The 21,423-nt window shown below is 53.0% G+C and overlaps 2 protein-coding genes across 6 annotated transcripts; one reads left to right on the top strand and one right to left on the bottom strand.

The window, feature by feature from the left end:
• The first annotated feature begins 152 nt into the window (after nt 1–152).
• Nucleotides 153–16,579, top strand: git1 (G protein-coupled receptor kinase interacting ArfGAP 1). Of its 3 annotated transcripts, XM_078107848.1 has the most exons (21): nt 153–752; nt 3,861–3,994; nt 4,336–4,448; nt 5,279–5,384; nt 5,688–5,774; nt 5,878–6,008; nt 6,102–6,196; nt 6,319–6,361; nt 7,025–7,051; nt 7,423–7,471; nt 7,967–8,039; nt 8,552–8,649; nt 9,129–9,240; nt 9,474–9,598; nt 10,457–10,609; nt 11,490–11,840; nt 13,047–13,109; nt 13,363–13,439; nt 13,652–13,840; nt 13,935–13,998; nt 14,101–16,579. In XM_078107848.1, exons 1-21 carry the CDS (start codon nt 701–703, stop codon nt 14,314–14,316), a joined length of 2,358 nt encoding a protein of 785 aa, XP_077963974.1. In that variant the 5' UTR covers nt 153–700; the 3' UTR covers nt 14,317–16,579. The 3 variants fall into 3 exon arrangements, with proteins under 3 accessions (XP_077963974.1, XP_077963978.1, XP_077963983.1); XM_078107852.1 differs by lacking the exon at nt 7,025–7,051; XM_078107857.1 differs by lacking the exon at nt 11,490–11,840 and having other exon boundaries at nt 14,101–15,748.
• A 193-nt stretch (nt 16,580–16,772) lies between these two features.
• tp53i13 (tumor protein p53 inducible protein 13) lies at nt 16,773–21,097 on the bottom strand. 3 transcript variants are annotated; one of them, XM_040189970.2, is made up of 11 exons: nt 20,962–21,097; nt 20,585–20,743; nt 20,416–20,490; nt 19,997–20,032; nt 19,713–19,771; nt 19,452–19,530; nt 18,763–18,891; nt 18,475–18,675; nt 17,828–18,388; nt 17,536–17,734; nt 16,773–17,432 (listed from the first exon to the last, which is right to left on the bottom strand). In XM_040189970.2, the coding sequence occupies exons 2-11, from the start codon at nt 20,684–20,686 to the stop codon at nt 17,326–17,328; spliced, it is 1,548 nt and encodes a 515-aa protein (XP_040045904.2). In that variant the 5' UTR covers nt 20,687–20,743; nt 20,962–21,097; the 3' UTR covers nt 16,773–17,325. The 3 variants fall into 3 exon arrangements, with proteins under 3 accessions (XP_040045904.2, XP_040045888.2, XP_077964001.1); XM_040189954.2 differs by having other exon boundaries at nt 17,536–18,388; XM_078107875.1 differs by lacking the exon at nt 20,962–21,097 and having other exon boundaries at nt 17,536–18,388; nt 20,585–20,831.
• Between the last annotated feature and the right edge of the window lie 326 nt (nt 21,098–21,423).

The following is a 21,423-nucleotide window of genomic DNA, read 5'->3' as shown; positions in this document are numbered from 1 at the left end:
AAATGTAGTTCATTTTTTATCAAATCTATGAATAAGAAAAATGATTATTTTCACATAAGCACGTTCACATATGTGAATCTTTGCATTAAATTGTGTATTATTGTACTGATCCTTGAGGTTTTAATGAGGTCAAACCATCGAGCCTGAAGTAAACATAATGTATGTTGAGTTTGATCTCTCCTTGACCCCTAAAGGGTGGCAGCACGTTGCCCTCTCACCCGCCCCTGTCCCCGCCCCCCCGCAGGGAGGCGGCGGGGATGTCAGGGTGTGCGCGCGGAAACTGACCGGTAGAGAGCTGCCGTCTCTCGGTGAGTTGCGGGCAATGCAGCGAACGGATTTAGTCAAATATCCCCCGGCGAGGCTCATACAAGCGGCCGGATAAACCATGTTCGCGTAGCCCGGCTGCGGACTCGACTTCTTCGGGCAGTGGACGCGGGGACGCGGGGGGCGGCGAAGAGACCCGCTGGAGGAAAAACGGGAAATCCGACTGTCAGCTGGCCCGCTGGGGGAAAAGCGACCACACCGACCCGGCTTCCGGGGATTCGTTGGGCCGCGGCGTCGGTAGACAGCAGACGTCGTCCGGTTAGCTCCGGGAGGAGGAGGAGGAGGAGTAGGAGGATTGGGGTGGGGGAGAGAGAAAGGGCGAACGAGCACATCACCGCCGACCGTCCGTCCCTCGGATCCCAGCCGACTTTGGAGAATGTCGAGGAAGCTTCACAGGACGGAGGTCTGCGCCGACTGCAGCGCGCCAGGTAGGGGGGAGGAGGAGGCGGAGGTGGGGGGGAAGAAACGAAATGCATCCCAAATACACCGCCTCGCTCGGGGACAATGCGTCGGGGAGGGCGACGCGGTGGGACGACGTTGGCCGGAGCCGCTGCCGCTGTCAGCGGGTCCGGGGAGCAGGAAAACGGCCGGTGCTCGGAAGCCTCGCTTAGGCCCGAAAATAAAAACAAGTGAAAAATAGGCGTGTTATCACAACGGGAAAAATAAAATCCTTGGCTAACGGGTGCTAGACGTTTAATTAAGCGGCTGTATGTGCACATTTATCAGAACAACAAAGCGTATGAGAGGAGAAGCAGTTATATTTCTGCTTCGGATCCGGGTGTCAGATTTGTGAGAGACGTTTGTTTTGATTTTTGTGACCCGGGGCAGACTTCTTCTCCCGTTAGCTTAGCCGTGCTAACCAGCAGGCGGCTGTGACTCACCGCGTTTCTATCTGTTATTAAACCCCTCCTTTTAGCGCGCACACACACACACTGCGCTGGTATCACACGTTGTGTTTTTTTTTAAAACCTCCGCTTTAGTCCTCGCTGTTTTGCGACCGCGTAGCTGGCTAGCTTAGCTTCAATGTTAGCTAGTTCGGCTAACTTCGGCTAAACGGCTAAACAGTTCTCGCCAAGCGGAGTCAGCTAACGCGTCAGCGAGCGGCTTTAAAGGTATCGGATGTTATTAAATGCTGAGGGAATGCATGTGTACGTCACCTGTTACAGTAAAGCATCATACTACCTATAATGTGTATAGAATAGTTGAGCCCACCGCAATGGGCATTCTTTTTTTATTCTTTTGTATTTGTTTTTCCCGTTTATTCTCCTCTGTGTTTGTCAGAAAGTGAGGTAATGCTAAATCGACCTCGGTTTTCCCTCCCAGACCTTCACCCCTTGGCCTCACACGCCCTCACGTGTAGTTTAGAGCACTTGTGTGCTCACCTGTGTGTGTGTGTGTGTGTGTGTGTGTTGCATGCGTTCATCCTTCCATACATACATTGCAGCTGCTTCTCTGTGAGTGCAGAACTGTCAAAGCCTGAATGTGCTGCACCTTTCTAACCTGAACCCTTTTGCCTTTTACTATTTCCTTTACTGAGCCTCTTGCTGTACATCCTCCCCCCTCAATTGCATTTCCTACTCAGCAGTTCACAGCATGGTTAAGGTTCGTCAATAGGGACATGCGTGTGTTTTTTCCCCTGCTTGTTTACCTTGGCGTACCTGCTACACGCTGTACATTTCTTCTAGCTCCTTCCATGTGTCCCCTTCTTACGACAACATGCGCCCACACACACACAGATGCGCAGTGGTCTCTGCAAAATGCTGACCTCGCCACTTCCCTACCACCCTGGCCTTGTGTCATGGGGATAACTCGACGGCGCGGCTACAAAGGACCACTGATGCTCCCGGTCCGGTCCGGGCCGCGGGAGGCTTTGATGTTCGAGCCGTGGCGACCTGCACAGTTTATAGCAACAATGAATCATGTTGTCGTGAGGGTGAATTCTTCACGGAGCACAGATGCAAGCGTACAGGAAGCCGCCATGAAAGCGTTTGGGGCAGCGTGGAATTCCTTTGTTACAGTGTTCAATTCACCATAATTTATTCTCACTCCTTGTAATCTATATGATTTTTACGCAGTGACGGTGATGAAAACAAATGCAAATGTTTTACCGAGGAATTAGGCCAACTTTAGGGTTAAATTAAGTCATTCTGCAGATTTGGGTCTAATACCCTCACATTGATCCAGCGAGCCGAGCGGATAGCGTTGCCTGTGGAAGCTTTTTTGTTGTGAAGATTAAGGAATGAAATCGCTGCAGTCCATCATTTAAAACCTGCTTAGACCGTTCTTAACTCGGCTACAGCTCTTATCAAAGGCATTTTGCATCGCTGCTACTTTTCCTTGCGGGGGAAAAGACCCGCAGCACCTCAGCTCATCGGATGATGGACTTATTTTAGCTCCATTAATACCTTAAGCCCCCACAGTTTTATACCCGCCCGAGAGGCTAATACATATAGTAGATGCTTGTGAGTGTGAATGCATCATATGCACGTCTGCATTGCTTGTGATATTGCAGACCTTATGAGTTGTTTGCTTTTCATCACATCAGGGTCCTTGGGGCACAAACGGAATTCTGCCTCGATGACTCGTCCGCCAGTCGACTGGCATCGACCTCAGCTGCTTCCGCTTCCCGACCTCGTTCACGCTCGTCCGTTCCAACGCCGGCTTGAAATAAGTGCTGTTCCCACCCAGCGTTGTGCACATTGTAATATTACGCTGACTAAATCAAATACCAAATGTTGTTCTGGAAACTGCAGACTTTTTCACGAACTAATAACCTGTGAGGCACTGGTCTCCTACCAAGCTGCTTAAGACTGAACGGTTACAGTCTACTTGGTGGGTGTAAGCTCGTAGAAGTATGCACGGTTTAAGGATATTTCCCTTTTCACCAGCAATATATAAGATGGTAAAAATGGTCCTAGACTCTGACTCAACCTCGTTTGTGTCTGACACAACTCTCAGGTGGATGAGTTTAAATAATTCTGGGTTCAATTGAGCCTCACACAGGTGAGCCCTTTAATCACAGCATGCGTCGGTTCATTAGTGAGTAACTATTCAGATCGTAATGGGCTAACGGGAGCGACAGTATACGGCGCGTTAAATGGAACATTTGGTTCTATTTTAATCCTGGTACTTGACACTTCCACTTGACATCTTCACACTTTACACACAAAGGCTGTCTGATAATTCTGTGTTATTATGTATATGTTAATCAGGTCGAGATATTATTGTTGATGAATTTAATGTCTAAATACTTAATAGGTACAATCATCTAGATACTAAATAGATGATTGTAATTAAACAATTACTATTGTGATTGCATAGTTCATATTTCCCTTGCAGAGAGGAATATTTTATTACGTCTGTTAACACACTCGCTCTGATTAATCACAAAGGGGCATCTTTTCTGACGTGAACAGTCGCTGTGCTTTTAACTCCTCTTGTGCACACAATGGCACAATGTTGCCGAAGTGCCTCAGCATCACACCCAGCATGTTGTATGTAGCTGGTGACGGCATCGCTTTCTGCTTCCCTGTCAGACCCGGGATGGACCAGCATCAACCGAGGGGTCCTGATCTGTGACGAGTGCTGCTCAGTCCACCGCAGCTTGGGCCGCCACATCTCCATAGTCAAGCACCTGAGGCACAGCGGATGGCCTCCCGCGCTGCTGCAGGTACGCTCTGAGAAACGAGGCGGGGCAGGAAAGTGGGGGATTCAGCTGAAGCAAACGCGGTAGCCTGAGGTCCAAACGCACTACAGATGACCAGCACATGAATCTGACTCGGCAAAATCTATCTCACAGGTCTTCCCATCTGCTGCTCTTTTTTTCTATGTTTATGCATATTCATTTGCTGCGACGACACACACACACACAAACATGTATATAACTTTTTGGTTACTAAAGCGATGCATTAAAAACAACTGAAATCGACAATACAACATCGCATTTGGTCAGTGAGGTGACACCAGATTATTGTCATCATTTTCTGAGTCCCTGCTGCATGTGGGTTTCAGATGGTTCAGACCCTGGCCAGCAACGGGGCCAACTCCATATGGGAACACAGTCTCCTGGACCCTGCTCAGGTACAGAGCGGTCGAAGGAAACCCAACCCCCAGGACAAAGTCCAGTGAGTATGCTCCCTTCAGCCTCAACACACACAGACACACACACACACACACACAACCAAACTATCAGCCTCTTGCTGTGGGAAGCGATTGTCCTGCTGCACAGGAATGTCGGATAACCTTTGACTGGTCCGGAGGTGTTTCTCGTAGTGATGTCGCACCTCCTCGGTGAATAGTGTTCTGCTCTCTGGGTTTTTGTGTATCTAAAAGCCAGAGAGGGTTCGCTGTTGTCCGTTCGCGGTGCTTCGTCCTGGGTGGAAATGTGGGAGTGGCGTAAGATCAGGAGTTGGACCTGCACGACATCTAGTTCTTTTCACTCAATGTGTCATAAATGGGTGGGAGCACATTCTTTCAAAGCTCTTAAATGTACAGTCTTGTTACAGTGTTGTGTAACTGTCGTTGTAAAAGAAGCAGGAAACCAGTAGTAACAGTGAGTTGTGGCTCATTCAGTAAGATGTGTAGGAACCTCATTCGGGCTGAGAAAGCCCACTCTCTAGTTCTCGTGTGGCCTAGTTCTTAAGCCGTAATATCTTATTTATGTGTGGGATTTTCATCTTAGAGGAATAATCAAACGAGAAGGAGATGAAGGGAACCGGACGTTTTAACTGCTTTTCAGTCACAGAAACTAAACACCGATTAGTGCACCTGCAGAGGCCCCACATCTCAGAGGGGCGGTGGTAGCTGGTAGTCCCCGGTTCCGGTTGCCCCCCCTGGGTGCTGTCGAGGTGCCCAATAATGCATGATTGTGCGTTTTAGTGGTTTATTTTCAGCATTGGTGTAAAACACTTGTCCTTTTCCTGCTTCACCGTCTTCCCCCTCCACTGTGGACCAGTCCCACCAAGTCCGAGTTCATCAGAGCCAAATACCAGATGCTGGCCTTTGTGCACAAGCTGCCCTGCCGCGACGATGATGGCGTCACCACCAAGGACCTCAGTAAGGTGAGGGCTCAGGACTCCCACGCACTCGGCCGCATTGCCGTTCTGCGTGGGTAAGCACGAATGCTGTTTTATTTAAAGACGTCAGTGGGAGGCCTCGCATCTGAAATAAGAAAAAACGCGCATGTTCGCACACGCACACGCATGCACACTGCGCCCACGGCAGGAAGCGGTCTCAATGACACAGCAGGATGTAACGATGAGCCGCATAGTGCTAATGAGGGGACTCTGCCTGTTGCTGTCTCTTCATGACGTCTGGTCTTCTTCCCCTCTCCTCCTCCTCCTCCTCCTCCTCCTCTTCATCAGCAACTACACTCGAGTGTGCGGACGGGGAGTTTGGAGACGTGTCTTCGGCTCCTGTCCCTCGGCGCTCAGGCCAACTTCTTCCACCCGGTCAGGAGATAAAAAAAATAAAAAATCTACCCGCCGACTCGCTTCATTAAGAAACTGTCCGCGCTGTCTCTTGTGCTGACTCCGTTTCGGCGTCTGCCTGCAGGAGAAGGGCACCACGCCGCTCCACGTGGCCGCCAAGGCGGGGCAGATCCTGCAGGCCGAGCTGCTGGTGGTGTACGGCGCCGACCCCGGAGCGCCCGACATCAACGGACGCACCCCGATGGACTACGCGAGGTACAGAGCCGGCGGAAACCGGCTCCCGGTGTGCGTCTATGAGCGGTGGGGGGTAAAAAAAAGGCTGACGGCGCTCTGTGTTCTGTGTTCCAGGCAGGCCGGCCACGTGGAGCTAGCGGAGCGGCTGGTCGAGTGTCAGTACGAGCTCACGGACAGGCTCGCCTTCTACCTTTGTGGGCGGCGTCCAGGTAACCCACCGCGCCGTGGCCGGGCACGGCGCGCATCTCCGGTGACCTCGGTGACATTTGCGGTAGCTTTTACCCCGTTGTTCAGTCTCCTCTCCTCTCCCTTTCCCTCCCCCTCCCCTCAGATCACAAGAATGGCCATTATATCATTCCTCAAATGGCGGACAGGTATGCACCGTGACCCTTCTTCTTTTCTTTTTTTTTTGGAATGAAGTGCTCGTGAGTCCCTTGTGTTTGCATGCTTGCTGTGGTTTGATTGCATGTAGTGTCTTTGTGAGTATACTTGCACTTTGTAGCTCCCTGACTTCCATACTTTTCTAACCTGCGTGGATCACTTGGTGCTGGTGCAGTTTACTGTTCTGACCACAGGGGGGCGCCGCGGTGCACGTAGCTATCACAGGTAGCCGCGGTGACTTCGATACTTTAGGTTCAGTTGCTCCTTAGCTCCTGCAGCTTTGATTTGAGATGTGCACAAATGCACAGTCGGGATGTGATCAATCATCTTCAGGGCTGCTCGCCACGTCTTCCTTCAAATATTTGATGCGTGCTCGGGTTTCCTCGGCTGAGTCAGAGAAGGAGCCGAGAAGGAGTATCCGCGTACGTAAATGTTACTCAGCGGCGGCCGATGCAACGCGGGTTCCGTTTGTGCCGTCGGGGGCCCGCCGTCTAACGCCACGTGCATCTGTTGTGTTCCGCTGAAGGGTTTCCTCGTGGTAATAACGACGGGAGCCCTTCACTGATGTGGCCTCTCCGGCCCCTCGTTCTCTCTGTTTCCTCCCTTTTCTCACTCGTCTTCTGTTCTCTCCATTTCGCTGCGCTTGGTGGAGCCAGAGCTCGTCCTAAGTGCCCAACACAGAGGTATCTTTACTTTCCTTGTTCCCCCCCACACCCACCCCCCACCCCTTAAGCTCGTCACTATCGTCTAAACAGTGAATTTATATGCATGTATTCACTGTTCAGACTAGCGTGGGTCCACGTAAACATCAATAATCCCAGATGCCCTTTGTCCCCGGGGGAGGGGCGTGCGGAGAGCCGCTGTCGGATGCAGACGCCTCTGAATGTCGGGTCACCTTTCGATCAGGCGCCCGAGGCGTCCCACCCGAAATGTGTCCTCCCTCTCCCCTGTCCCCCATCCCCTCACCTCTCCTCTCTGCATACCTCTCCCTCCGTCTCTTTACTCCACCGCCGCGTCGTGGCCGCTGGCTGACTCTGGTTCTGTGTCTTTTTAGTCTGGACCTCTCAGAGCTGGCCAAGGCGGCCAAGAAGAAGCTCCAAGCGGTGAGTTGGATTGTGGCGTATTGAGCAATTTGTGGAGGGTTCTTAATTATTAAATGGAGAGAAATTTCTTGGTGTATCAGCCAGATTTGATGTTACAGGCCATCTGTTCAGCAAGCGCCGAGCTGATGGTCGATTATCAAGATTTAAAGTACTGAAAGTTCTCACAAATCATGGAACAGAAGTTCTATCATAAATAAGATGAGATTGAACTTTATTAAATTATTGTGCCACATTTTGATCGAAGCAAACCAAAACAATATTGTTAGAACAACACTTATTGAGTGTCAAAGAACTATTTCTGACACCTGTGCAAAATACAATAGTGAAACAGAAAAAAGGAAATTGCATAATTCAGACTTCAGATGAATATTGAGCATATTTCTAGTCGCTCTTGTCTTTCACACTGTCGCCTGCAGCCCTGATGTATCCGCATGTAGAAAGTCACCTGTTAACATATAGCAATATAACACGGCTCATTCTGTGTGTGTGTGACAGCTCAACAACCGGCTGTTTGAGGAGCTCGCGATGGACGTCTACGACGAGGTGGACCGCAGAGAAAACGATGCAGGTGAGCCCCCCCCCCATGAAGTACCTGAGGTACCACACTGAAGTATGAAGTATGAGCACCTTTCATGGAGACCAGACATAGAAAACGTCCCCACCACGACATCATTGAAACGAGCTTTAAGAAGAAACGAGGAAGAGAAAGTAGATGTTGAGAGAACGGGGAGTTAATCTGAAGGACCCGGCGGGGAGGAAAGAACAGTGGAAGGAGAGCGAGGGAGGAGGAGAGCAGAGCGAGGAAGGGCCTCAGATATTCTTGAGTCACTCTCCTCCTCCTCGGCTCGTTCTTCCCCCTCCTTTTCCTCAGTAGCAGTCAAATGTGTGCTTTCTGACAGAAGCTCAGTAGGTAAGTGACAGACACACACATACTAGGGGAGGGCTCAAAGCCCCACGGAGGCTTATAGGGGCCGGCTTCATGATCTATTGTTTGATTTTTACTGAGCGTGTGGCTGGGCGGAGCGTTCCTCTGTCAAACACTCACAGACTTCATTTTCTGCTTCGTATTTGTGTCTCCAGTGTGGCTCACGACCCAGAACCACAGCACGCTGGTGACGGAGCGCAGCGCGGTGCCTTTCCTTCCAGTCAACCCCGAGTACTCTGCCACGCGCAACCAGGTAACCGTGCACGAAGCGATCACACCGAGCCATCCCCGGGGCGGCGTGCATGTACCCGTCTGGGTTTTAGATGTATGTTTTACTCGTGCACGGGGGGGGGAACAGACGAAAAACAATCCCTCACATTCAGAGTTGTACTTTTCAGCTCCTTTTGTCTCCCCGAGTGATATTTTCTGTATTTCAAGTTCCAACACTTTCATTCAAAAGCTTTTTCTTTTTGTTCCCTCATACGCACGCACGCTTTCCTCCCCCAGTGTTTGTGTACGCGTGAGCGCGCTTGTGATGGCGCGAGTGTGTGTGCGCGCGACGGGGGAAGTATGACTGCGTTTTTCCACAGCGCGCGGCCGTTGACCACAGCAGCCCCTCGGGCAGCGGACCAGCCAGTGGGCTGGATTCTGCATCCCACGCGGCGGGACGGCTTCCAGCGCGTTCGCGCCCGCCAGCCCGGCTTCTGACTCGTGACTCGTTTGCGCCCGCAGGGCCGCCAGAAGCTGGCTCGCTTCAACGCCCGGGAGTTCGCCACGCTCATCATCGACATCCTGAGCGACGCCAAAAGGAGGCAGCAGGGGAAAGGACTCAGCAGCCCTACTGGTGAGACGCCGATTAGCATGAAGCTGAAGCTCGTTGCTAATGTAGATGGATACAATGTGGAGCTTCGGAGGCTGAAACAACTCAGTGAACCTACTGACCGACGAGTAAAAGGAAGGTTTCTGTAGGAGATCAGACATTTTAAGTTCCCTCGTTAGTGTGAAACCAGCGCGGAAGCCCAAAATGAGCCAGCCGCTGCTATCAGTCTGGGCCTGAAAATGAGTTTGCTCCTTCAGACACTCTGGATCTGGGCATCGATGACGACCAGCACGACTACGACAGCGTAGCGTCCGACGAAGACACCGACAGCGAGCTGACCGCCCAGAACAACAACAACACGCAACGCAGCAACCGGGCAAAGGTACACACACACACACACACACCTCATTGTAGAAACCACCCAGCTCTGCTCAGGCCGACGGCATTCAGTCAAGCAAAGATATTCAATGGCTCCCTCTTTCCTGACTGCTTGTCCCAGCATGCTTTGCGGGGAGTGGCCACAGTCAGGGCTGCCACATAGCTCGCGAGTGACATCATGTGCTTGTCAGAGAGCCATTGTTCATACACACAGAGAGAGAGAGAGAGAGGGAGGAGAGGAGAAGGACGGATCCAGGGAGAGAAAAGGAGGGCGAAAGTGGTGCAGGGTGGGAGGGGTAGAAATGACGACGCAGACAACAGAGCAGTAACTTTCTCCTTTTCCTGTGGACTTGTTTGGCTCGTGGGGCAGAACCCTGACCGCGGCGTTCCACTCCCATCTGGCTATGTCGTGCGCGTCATCCAATGCGGCTGCATTCGGTTACGCGTCGTGTTCTCCACAGCAGACGTGGGTCGGGGGGGGGGGGGGAGGATGAAACGATGGAAGACGCTTCACGCGGCCTTTGAGGGAGCGGCGTAGACGCGTGTTTGAGCGCGCTCAAGGGTCACAGGAGGTGGGACCAGATGGTGCTCTGAGAGCGAGGACTGAGGCGCCACTGTCCGGGGAGAGGGAGAGGGGGGGGGGGGGGGGGGGGGTGAGATCAGCTGCAGGCAGCATGCCAGCCCTCTTCCTCTCACCCTCACAAGAAACTAATTCATTCTTCCCGATCCGTCCTCCTGGGACCTCTGCAGAAAGGCTGCATATATTACAGTTACAAACCGATTTTGTTTGTTAAAAGCACCGAAGAGACGTGCTAGTTTTTACTCTCACAGTGTCCGCTTCCTGTCTGTCCTATCCATCCAGAGTATGGACTCGTCGGACCTGTCGGACGGCCCCATCACCCTGCAGGAGTACCTGGAGGTGAAGAAGGCTCTGGCCTCCTCCGAAGCCAAGGTGCAGCAGCTGATGAAGGTCAACAACAACCTGAGCGAGGAGCTCCGGCGGCTCCAGAAGGAGGTAGGGCGGAAGGAGGGGAGGAGGGGAGGAGGAAAGGACGGACACGCGGGTTCAGACCAGAAGAACGGGTTGATTATTTCTTAGAAAGGTGGACGAGGTCCGTTCTGCCATCTGCACTGACGAGAACACCGGGGTCACGAGACAAGCTGTCAAAGGGAGAAGGGAGGATTCAGACAGAAGGAGGGCACCACGATGGAGGGGCGTGAACATGTTTTAATATCTTTGCGAGCTGATTTATTTTCCCGACGCTCTTGTCCCGATGTCTCTGGAATGCGTCCACGTCTTCTCGGTTGTGATTTAGTAACTAAAGCAGATGTCCGTCTAAATACAGTCTCAGACAGACAGTTTTCACTTCATCGCGCTCATTTGCGGTGGCTTCATCTCTGTCCCGCGCGACTCCTCATCGTTAGTTGCTTGTACTCATTAGTGGATTCATGCGTCGGCTTAAATGACTCATTCACGAGTGTGTGTATTTCTGGATGTTGATTTGATGAGTTAGTGATGCTTTGAACTTGTAAGCACACACTTATGCAAATATTCTAGTTAACGTACTTCAGTGCAGGTGAGTCCTCATGTAGATATATAACTAAACACACACACACACACACACACACACATCTATATACACATGTTTATGTTTTCCTACCATCCCATCCCCTAACTGCAACCTATTTACTGCATATTCCCTCCCTCCCCAGTACTGCTGTGAGTTAACATGTCTCAGCTTGTGTGAGCTTTTTACTGTACCTGTGATTTTGGATGCTTGCCTTTGACCATTCAGTTGACCCCCCCCCCCCCCTTCCCTCCAACCTCCCCGTGTCCCTCCCTCCCTCCCTCCATCCTCTCATTCCTCCCCGCTCCCCTTCCTCCTCTCCTGTAGATCACGCGGATGCAGACAGAGAACAGTGCGCTGCGGGGGGGCCAGCAGGCTGGGGGGCCAGCTGGCCATGGGGTAGGGGGACCCGGCGGCGGAGGAGGGGGCGGCGGCCACTGGCATGGGGGCGGGATGAGGGGAGGAGTAGGCGCAGGGGGCATGGGTGGGTTCGGGACAGGAGCGGACCCCCCAGGGCTGTCGGTGCCCTCCTCTGCCGTCCCCAACTCCCACCCCCACCGGAGGGACCGCCAGGCCTTCTCCATGTACGAGCCGGGTGCGGCCCCCGGCCCCACGGCCCATGGTCTCCCAGTCCTGGACTCCCTGGCAGCCCGCCTGCAGCCCCTCAACACACCCAGCGTAAGTTAGAACCCCCCCCCCGGACCCCCCTCGCTACTTCCCACCTTCCTTTCGGTGGCCACGATTGGCTCTCTTTGGCCTGATTGATGGGTGACGGTCCAATCCAGATCTCTCCAGATTGTCCCTCCCTGCATCTCCGTTCCCCATCTTTCTCTTCAAAAGGCCCAGTTGTGCCTAGACTTCAGATTTAAATGTAAAATGAGTCCCAGAACAATAAGGGGGGGGGGGGGGCAGTGCACAACTGTGGCGTTCAGGGGAAAGATGTTCAAAAATGTGGATTCTGATCGGTTGCCCCGGGTTTCGCCTCCGTCCTCTGGTCTGCTCACTGCCCTTTAATCTTTACCTTCTCGACCCTTCTTCACCTCCCCGTCAGCGCCGCTGCTTCTGGACCAGCGCTTAATTTACTTACGCTTTGCTATGATTCCACACACACACACACACACACACACTGTCTCAAAGGGAAGGAGATGTTACAGCATTCAGCAGCATGTACCTAACAGTTTAGCCACAGTGTGCAGACCACCCACCACATCTGTCGAGCACTCTAGGGAGACCCCGCCCCTCCCGTCTCCGTGCACAAAGATTTACCTGTTTGTCTGTCTCCTTTCTGTCTGTCTGTCTCTTCACCCGTCCGTCCCTCGCTCACTGCAGTGCAGCCGTGCATCCTCTGGATGTAAGCATTCAATCCGTCACCGCATCGTTTGCCATTTCATCCTCCAATAGCGTAACGGGAGCCGCCCACATGCCACAGCGCACCACTGCTGCTTGTTATGCATTATCATAACGGAGATCAACGTGTGTGTGTGTGTGTGCGTGTAGTCCAGTCCAGTGTCGAGTAGACGTGCAGCCCTTCATCAGCGGCTCGTCTAGCTGCGTGTGCTTTGTATGTCAGATAGCGATAGAGGCATGTGGCACCGAGGGGATGATGGGTGAGCTGTCGAGTTGATCTGCCGCCGCTCTCACCGGCTCATTCATCTTGTTTCTCTGCTGTTTATAAACGCATCACTTCTCTCCTGCCCCCCCCCCCCTTCCCCACTGCCCCCCCCCATCCTCCCCTTGTTTCTTCATCCATCTGTCTGCTAATCTCCCCTCCTCCATCTCTTTCTTTGTCCACACATCTGTCCTCTTATATTCTCCCTCCACCTTTTCTCTGTCTCTTCCTCCCCCTCGTCCTTGTGTTCCCCCCCCTCACCCCCCTTTCTGCAGGTACGGAAGACGCCTTATGGAGGCCAGCACCACTCTGGATCTACAGAGATGGGCCGGTACATGGTGAGTTCTGCTCTCTGGACCGATTTTCTGATGGCAGCAGAAGGTTGAGATTGACAACTTATTTGCCTTTTTTTTACTGAAGCAAAGAACTTTCAAAATATTCCCCATTTACTATTCACATTCCCTGGGAACAAATGCTTGGACTTTGCGGGAAGTGGTATCCATTAGGCTGTGCGGGGGGGGGGTCGGGTACCGGGGAGGTGGAGGATAGCAGCCCTGACGGAGCGCCGCGTCGCTCTGCTCCTCCCCACAGGTGACTAAATCCGAGAAGCACGGCAGCGGCACCGACAGCGACTACGACAACACGCAGACCTGCGACTTCTCGCTAAGGTGAGACGCGCCGCGGGGCGCCACGGGTCCTCTGACGTTACTACTCCATGTTCGCTGATGGGATTTCACATCTGTAAATTGGGGCCACACGCAGAGCGGCTGAATGAGCCCCGCTCACAGCTGTTCGTGAGGGTCTCTTAAGATGAGGTACTCGGTAACGGGTTTATTCCAAGCGATTGATTACGTTTGAATGGCCGTGTGCCTCTCGTCAGTACGGGCCGCAGCAGTGAGGAGGAGGGTCGCGGGGACTCTGAGGAGGGAGGAGGAGGAGGAGGAGGAGGGGAGGCGTGGGAGCCGGACCCCACCTTGCCGTGCACGGAGGACGTCATAATGAAGACCGAGCAGGTGACCAAAAACATCCAGGAGCTGCTCCGGGCCGCCCAGGAGTTCAAACACGACAGGTGGGTGACCGACTGACCCGGTACAGCATTGTGTCGGCCTGAGAATCTGAACAGCTGGCGACGTCCTGGCTTATGTCGCGCTTCTCTCCTCTAGCTTCGTTCCGTGCTCGGAGAAGATCCACTCTGCCGTCACCGAGATGGCCTCTCTCTTCCCCAAAGTAAGTATGCCGTGTTTACCCCCCCCCCCCTGCCGCTTCTCCTCTCGTACCTGCCGGTCTCCGCCTTTGCAAAGTTCTTATCCCCCCCCCTTCTCTCCGTAGCGGCCGGCGCTGGACGCGGTGTACGGCTCCCTCCGCCTGTTGGCCTCCAGCGCCTCGCGGCTGCAGGTGGAGTGCCGCAAGGCGGCGCCCTCGGAGCCCGGGGGCCCCGCGGTGGACTACCAGCTCCTCACCCAGCAGGTCATCCAGTGCGCCTACGACATCGCCAAGGCCGCCAAGCAACTGGTCACCATCACCACCCGAGAGAAGAAACAGTGACCCGGCACCGGCGTGGATGCAGTGGGGGGGGGGGGGGGGGGGGGGGGGAGGGGAAGAGGAGGAGGGAACGTATGGATGCACGGGGTGGGGCCGGGAGGAATGGGAGGGGCTTCTGCAGCAGGTGCAGGAGTGCGAACGCCAGGTCACACTATAGATGTGGGGAGAGGGGAGGGAGTTGGGAGAGTGCCGGGTGTGCAGTGAGGAAAGAAGAAGTTTGGAATATGCACAGAAAAGAGTCGGTTGATCCATCGTCTGGTGGTCACACTAACAGAGGACCGGAAAGGGAGAAATCCCACAACTGGGGAAGAGAAAGGTGGCATAAACGACGGAGATCCGCCGTCCCGAGTCACGTGTGAATAATAAAGCGCCACCGACTGTGATGAGCATACGTGAAACCCGCCGACGGAGATGTACAGAGAAACCAGAGACGTCAGCGCTTTATTTATTCCCACCTGTCAGTCGTCGGCCCGCCCCCTCCCTGTTTACCTGAGCTAGAGAGAGAGGGCGGGTGCGCCGCGAGAGAGGGAGGTAAATATCGCCATGACATACCCCCAATCATCTCCACCCCCCCATCGTCGGTGGTACCCAGCATGACGCGGCATGTTTTCTCTCCTCTTTTGCTCTGTTTCGACCGGTCGGGTCTGCGCCTCCCGACTGACTCGCACCAACAAAACTTACACTGGATTTACTTACATTTTCTTATCCTTGTTGTTTATAATGCATCATTTTTTTGTTTTTATCGATATTTTTACTGTCATCTTGATTTAACTGTTTATTTTATCGTCTCAAATGGGATTTAAAGAAACACGCACAGACACGCACACACAAAATAACCTGTGAAACGGCCCTCGAGCTTCCTCGACGGGGTCCCGTGGCTAAGGGGGGGGGGGGGTCGAGTGTTTGCCAAATGGGAGGAGTTTGGGATGGAAAGTCCTGGTCCCGTATCCTCAGCCGACTCATCCCATAGTTTGCCTCGTTTAACAGAGCCAGTGGAATCATCTCAGAATCAATCCCACAGGAGGATATGTAGCCCCCCGCCCCCCCTATCCCACCAGCCATTATAGCATCTGATGCACATCCTGGCATGTTACAGTTACACTACAAGTTGTCCCGTGGAAAGCTCCAGAAGAGCAAATGTGACGAGGGATACGAACCTCCTCAGGCGGCTCGACCTGCTCCGCCATGAGTTCTGTCCACTCCTCAGACGGCCTGGCGAGCCACCATCGAGCCCCCCCCCCCGCCCGCGCCCAGATTTTTTTTTCAAGATACAAAACCTTCTAAGCACGAAGAAATTAGCTGCGCCCCCCCCCGTCTGCTTCATTTCGTTGTCCAGAGGACTAGTGAAATAGATCCCCGTTTGATATCGGATGCCTTTGGACGTCATCATCATCATCTGACTGGCCGAGTAAGTGATGTTGTCCCGAAAGAAAAACCTACAAACACAAATGCACACGGGGGGGTAATGTTTGCCCAAGTTCTAGACTAGAGCCATATATATATATATATATATATATATGGGCGTATATTTTCATGCTATATTTTATATTAAGCTATATGTTGGGAATGTCTGCGAGATATTTCTGTCTATTTGTCGGCCCGAGGGGGCTTCGGGGCCACCGGATCTTTCCGGTTCCTCGTCCTAGCGCCTCGTCCTTGACACCCGGCGGACATGGTGAGTCTGGTGGGCGCGGTCGTGCCGTCGCATCGGCCCCTCTACGCGTCGGGGTCGCACACACCGGCGGCGTGCAGGAGCTACATCGCGCGTTCAAGGACGCAGTGTGACAGGACGAGGCGGGAGGCCGGAAGCCCACTGGGGATTCGCACTACTCATCTCAAAATGTCCAGGGAGGGAGGGAGGGAAGTGAGGGGGGGGGGGGGGGGGGTCCAAAATGCACATGGGCCGGCCCTTTCCCAGTCAGTAGACACTACGGAGGGGGCCTCTAGTATGAATGTTAAATGCCTCCTATGGTTCATGTCCAACACACGGCCTCCACTTTCATCATGTCCAACATTCAGCACATGCTCTCAGACACACACACACACACGCACACACGCACGCACACGGGGGCAGTGCACTGTGGCCTGTACTGTTGCTGTCCCTGTGTTTCTTCACGGCTCTACACTTTTGGGAGACGGGCGACGGGAGAGAAGCGTCTTTTAACAGACGACGTTCAGAAGTGTATAAAGTAGATGAACGACTTAAAGAGGTCAAACGTAATGGAAAACTCATAAGCTGTACATTTGTAATAAAACGGTAAAACAAGCGGATTGTGCCGAATCTGTTTACACGTTTCTGATGTGTGGCTGCTCCGACTTTGATACTAATACCAGACTAATACTTTAGTAGTATTCCACGCCATTGACCTACATCGTTTGTCTCATTTCTAGTGTTAGCGGCCATTCATTGTTGAGCTGGTTCCACACTGAGCTCTGTGTCCTCATGGAGACAATCCAGCTACTATTTCACAGCTTTTATTTCCATCAGCAAGCTCACAGAAAAGACGTAGTTACAATACGAGCATCTAAAAACCGGAGGATCTGTTTTTATTGTACCATGTGGCCCCTGTCTGTACATATTTAGGTCACCACTTTGCAAAGTGACACGTTTACATAAAAAAAAAACATCCCTTTGATTGTTTGAGGAAATAAGACTCCCTTCCTTTTGGGAAATGTTGAGCTCATACAAAGACATTTATAGATTTAAAAATAGCTTTATAATGTGCTTTTCCCCCCCAGTACCGTTGCATCCCACTAGATGGCGCTCGGATTCCCACCAGAGGTGAAGAAAAGCCGCTGTAAGCTAAGTACACTCCACAGATGGATTGTCTAGGAGTGAGTGGAGGAGGACCGGCAGCTCGTCTTCGGGCCGCTTCCTTCCTTCCTTCCTTCCTTCCTTCCTTCCTTCCTTCCTTCCTTCCTTCCTTCCTTCCTTCCTTCCTTTCCTTCCTTCCTTCCTTCCTTCCTTCCTTTCCTTCCTTCCTTCCTTCCTTCCTTCCTTCCTTCCTTCCTTCAACAATGTTCATCTGAGCTCGAGGAGCTGGGCAGAAGAACACACTCCGGTCTTCTGCCCCGTTTCCGCCTCTTGCTGCCCGCCGGCAGCCTCCTGCGGATCACATCTAGAGGACACACACGGATAAACACACTTAAACTTCCTATGCATGCACACTACAACACCCCATGACCTCCACCCGAGGGCGCTCACGCTTCCATCCGACCTACCCGCCACGCTGTCGTAGTCCTGCTGCGGGTCGCGCCAGTAGAGGCTGGGCATGGTCCTCCAGTGGCGGTACAGGCGCGTGTGGAGCACCGACAGGGCCAGGAGGACGAGCAGGAAGCCCAGCGCTGCTGCCGCCCACACCGCCTCGTCCGTCCTGAGGGTCCTCGCCGCCGGGTTCTGCCGGCGTTGCGGCTGCTGCCGCTGAGGTTCAGAGGTGGAATCAGTTGTTTCACTTCTGTGATGAGAGTGTGCGTCGCTGTGTGTTTTTGCCAACTCTCTCTCTCTAACACTTACTACTTCCTCATCCTCCATTCTGTCCGCGGCGGCGACGCCGTCGCTCCGTTGGACTTGACCCGCTTTGGAGCTGACGACCTTCAGGCCTTCAGGCCTGGCAGTCCTGTGTTGTTCCCTGTTCACACCCCCTGCAAGAGCATCCAGCCCAGCAGGGGGGTTCGGGTGGGCTTCAAGCTGCTGCGCTGCCGGTTGAGGTGACGCGTCAGAGGTTCTGGGCCCGGCTGTGAGGCTCCGATTGGTGTTTCGTATCTTGGACTGAAAGGGAGCTGCGGTAGAACCTGCGGGATCTGCAGATGCTCCAGGTGTCGAGTTGTTGTTGTGGGCGGGCCCTGTCCTGCTGATGGGGCTTCTTCTGGTCTGGTTTGCCTTTGCGTCTTCTCTCTGGTTCTCCTCCCCGCGTTTCTCCTGTATTTCTTCCGCGGCGGCTCTTAAAAACCTGCGCTTGCCGTCCTCCTTCATTTGCCTGAAGCTTGCACTCGCTCTGCTGGACTGCCGCTCTGTCTCCATCCCTCCTTTCAGAGGAGAGGACATGATCCGCTTAAAGCATCGCCTCAGAGACTCCTGTGGGGGGGTTTACAACAACAGCTATTTAGGGACCTCCACCGGGCCAATCATCCTCCCCGCACTACGCAAATAAACATCCAAACCGTCACGTTGGCCGAGCTCCCCTCTGGATGTGCACGCCGCCGCTCGGCCGCTCGGGTCAGCAGCAGGTCGTAGCCGCGGCTCTGGCCCTCGTCAACGGGCCGTCTTCTGCCGGACGCCGTGGTCTCCAGCCAACCGCAGATGTCCGAAGAAGCCGCGGTGGACAGCTCCAAGGTGCGGCCCCACGACACCAGGGCTATCGGCTGAGGGCAAAGCAAACCGTCAGCGTTAACTGTGCAGCGAGCATTCGGCTGGGCGGACGGAGGGGAAAGCGCGCTCGCCGGCCTCACCATGTGCTCCTCGAGGTGGGGGTGCGAGGTCACGACGTAGTGCGACAGGCAGGACCGGGCCAGCACCGACAGCAGCAGACGCTCTTGCAGAGGAGCGCAGGGGTGGTAGAGCAGCACGGTCGCTCCGCGCTGGTCAACGCACACAGACACGAGCGCACACGTCAACACCCGCAGCGCCGCGATCGCATTCCCTCCTTGTTTGTTATTTGTGTTTTCAGCTGATAAACATCTGGGTTCCTGCTGTTGAATAAACATTCCTGACATGCAAGGAGTGTTTGCTTTTAAAATTGGGGATTTGCCCATCGGCTTCTTGAGAATCTGAGAAGGAAACCACACGATGATGGTGTCTCCAACGCAACAGTTTGATGCACAATAATGGCAAAAAAAAACCTTGCGTCTTGTGTTCTAGATTGGGGAGTAATGCAGAAGGGACTTTGGGCCAATTGGTGACTCAGCGCCAGTATTGTATTCTACTGACAAAGGATTATCTTGTCTTATCTTGCTGTCAACCACTGCACTTCTCAATGCCTCTGTCAACTATTACGTCATCACTTCACATGGAAACTTACTACTACATAAAGGAGCAGTGTCTTCAGCTTCCAGCACTAATCGGTATTAAAGGCATATTGAGCAGACAGAGACAGACGGTCACTGTGAGAGGGGAGACGTGTTTGACGTTTGAGACTCACGTGCAGGTTGTTGAGCCACCGCTGAGGAGGACAGTACAAGTACTCGCCGCTCTCGGCCCCCACTGGTCTGTACGCTCCACTGGGACACACACAGACGCAGATAAAGACACACATGGGAATGCCCTCATAAAAAGCACAGCAACTGAAAGCAGAAGACCTTAAAACGGATTTTCTGTGAACAAGGGTGCACGTATGAACGCGTGTGCATGTTTCCCATCTCCACACCTTCTTTGTATCACCTGTGTGTCCAAACCACCTCACCTGTTGGGGATGGCGTGAGTGTAGGAGATGGATTCATTCATGCAGATCTTCCTGGCCGGCTGTCAGAAGAAATTCTTTAGTTGTTTTGCTGGTTGGCGACAGAGTCACACAGAGCAGTTTGCAACCTTTTGTTTGTTGGCAACAATAACACGACGAGGAGGGCGTCTTCGGTATCGCCACAGTCGCTTTCTGCAAAGCTTCCGTCTCATTTCATGCGTTGCGTGAGTGTTGTTTTTCCGTGGGGCTGAAGGTTAGATGAGGTGCTCTGTAAAGTGTTTACTCACCACCGGGTCGTACGCCGTGTCAACGCTGGCCAGTCTCTGCAGACATCGGAGACAAACCTGTCAAACCCCTGATTGAGCAAATCTGAACAAAACCATTTCTGACCTAATCTACTAACCCATTGCATTAGCATTTCATTTTACTTTATTTTGTAACTTGTGCACTGCTGTCTTGTTGTCTATTGTCACACTGTCTACTGTCTCGCACCAACCGCCAAGACAAATTCATTGTATGTTTGACATATTTTGGTAAATAAATGTTTCCTTTCCTTCTGGGAGCCAAACACCATTGTTTAAAACATCATTCCAGCACATGGAACGGATGGAGGGGAAAAGCTCTGCGGGAGAATGCGAGCAGAGCGACGATGCTGGGGGGGGGGGGGGGGGGTGATGACGAGGCGGTCGCTTGTTTCCATAGTTACCCGAGTGGAGGACTCCGGCCATATGGAGCCCGGACAGTCCCAGTGAGCAGCAGCCAGGTCCCTTTCCAAGGAGAGCTAGAACGCACGCACGCGCACACGCACACGCGCACTGCATTTATTACATCGTAACAATGACTCGACCGGTACCGAACTGTGGGTTCCTCGTTACCTTCCCGTCGTCGCATCGCGGCCCCGCGGCCCCGAACAGAAGCGAGTCGCTCCACAGGGCGGCCAGCAGCGCCAGCGCCGCGGACCCGGTTCGGCTCGACATGGTTCGGGTTTAACGTTGGGTCTCCGTCGTGGGGTCGTTGACGTGGACCGTCTGCGGCTGACAAACGAACGGAGGGATCATGATAAGAGGCTATTGACCATAAGACCGATTTTATTTTGTTGGACCCACGGCGGAGGAGGGACGGTGTGACGACGGCTGCGGGGCGTCCCGCAGCTAAAGCTAAAGCTAGCTCGTTTACTCTTTCGTTGGAAAGGTGAAACATAAGAGGATGTCGCCTAGTTAACGCGAAAAGGGTTATAAAAAGTCCTGTTTACCTCCATAATTTAACTCCACGTTTCTCCGCCAGTGTGTGATATACAGACGTCAAGCTTCCGGTATCGTTTAACGATGACGTTTCCTTATGCTTTTCAAAATAAACAGCTCGGTTGTCTTGTATCGACTTAATTCGCCCATTTTTGCATTCAATACTCGTATGATCTTACGTGTAACGAGTACCTCTTCATAGGACATTGAATATCCACCTACAGACCCGTGTTTGTGGTTAGATAATTAAATCATTTAAATTCTAGTGTTCTTTTATTCTGAAATAAAAAGCATTTCCGGTATTTTTGCACTCTCTCTTCTTACTTAACTAAACTGCAGAAGCTTAAAACGACTGGACTATCAAAAGGTACACGGACCGAGTGTACTTCCCTTGTTGTACACGGTCTATGGCAGTACTGTCCCCGTGGGTCAAACTCTGATTTGACGCTGATTGGCCTCTTAGGGACGACCGC

The sequence above is a fragment of the Gasterosteus aculeatus genome, chromosome 1, assembly GCF_964276395.1.
Source record: "Gasterosteus aculeatus chromosome 1, fGasAcu3.hap1.1, whole genome shotgun sequence".
Lineage (NCBI taxonomy): Eukaryota > Metazoa > Chordata > Actinopteri > Perciformes > Gasterosteidae > Gasterosteus > Gasterosteus aculeatus.
This window is presented reverse-complemented; position numbering and strand designations above follow the sequence as displayed.

Bases quoted from the DNA above. Each gene is read 5' to 3' on its own strand.
- git1 (XM_078107848.1), top strand. From the start codon at position 701: ATGTCGAGGAAGCTTCACAGGACGGAGGTCTGCGCCGACTGCAGCGCG. The intron at 6,197-6,318 runs GTAACCCACCGC...CCCTCCCCTCAG, and splicing joins CCTTTGTGGGCGGCGTCCAG to ATCACAAGAATGGCCATTAT. The intron at 8,650-9,128 runs GTAACCGTGCAC...TTGCGCCCGCAG, and splicing joins ACTCTGCCACGCGCAACCAG to GGCCGCCAGAAGCTGGCTCG.
- tp53i13 (XM_040189954.2), bottom strand. From the start codon at position 20,686: ATGTCGAGCCGAACCGGGTCCGCGGCGCTGGCGCTGCTGGCCGCCCTG. The intron at 20,491-20,584 runs GTAACGAGGAAC...CGTGCGTTCTAG, and splicing joins CGCGATGCGACGACGGGAAG to CTCTCCTTGGAAAGGGACCT. The intron at 19,531-19,712 runs GTGAGGTGGTTT...TGTGTGTCCCAG, and splicing joins ACTCACGCCATCCCCAACAG to TGGAGCGTACAGACCAGTGG.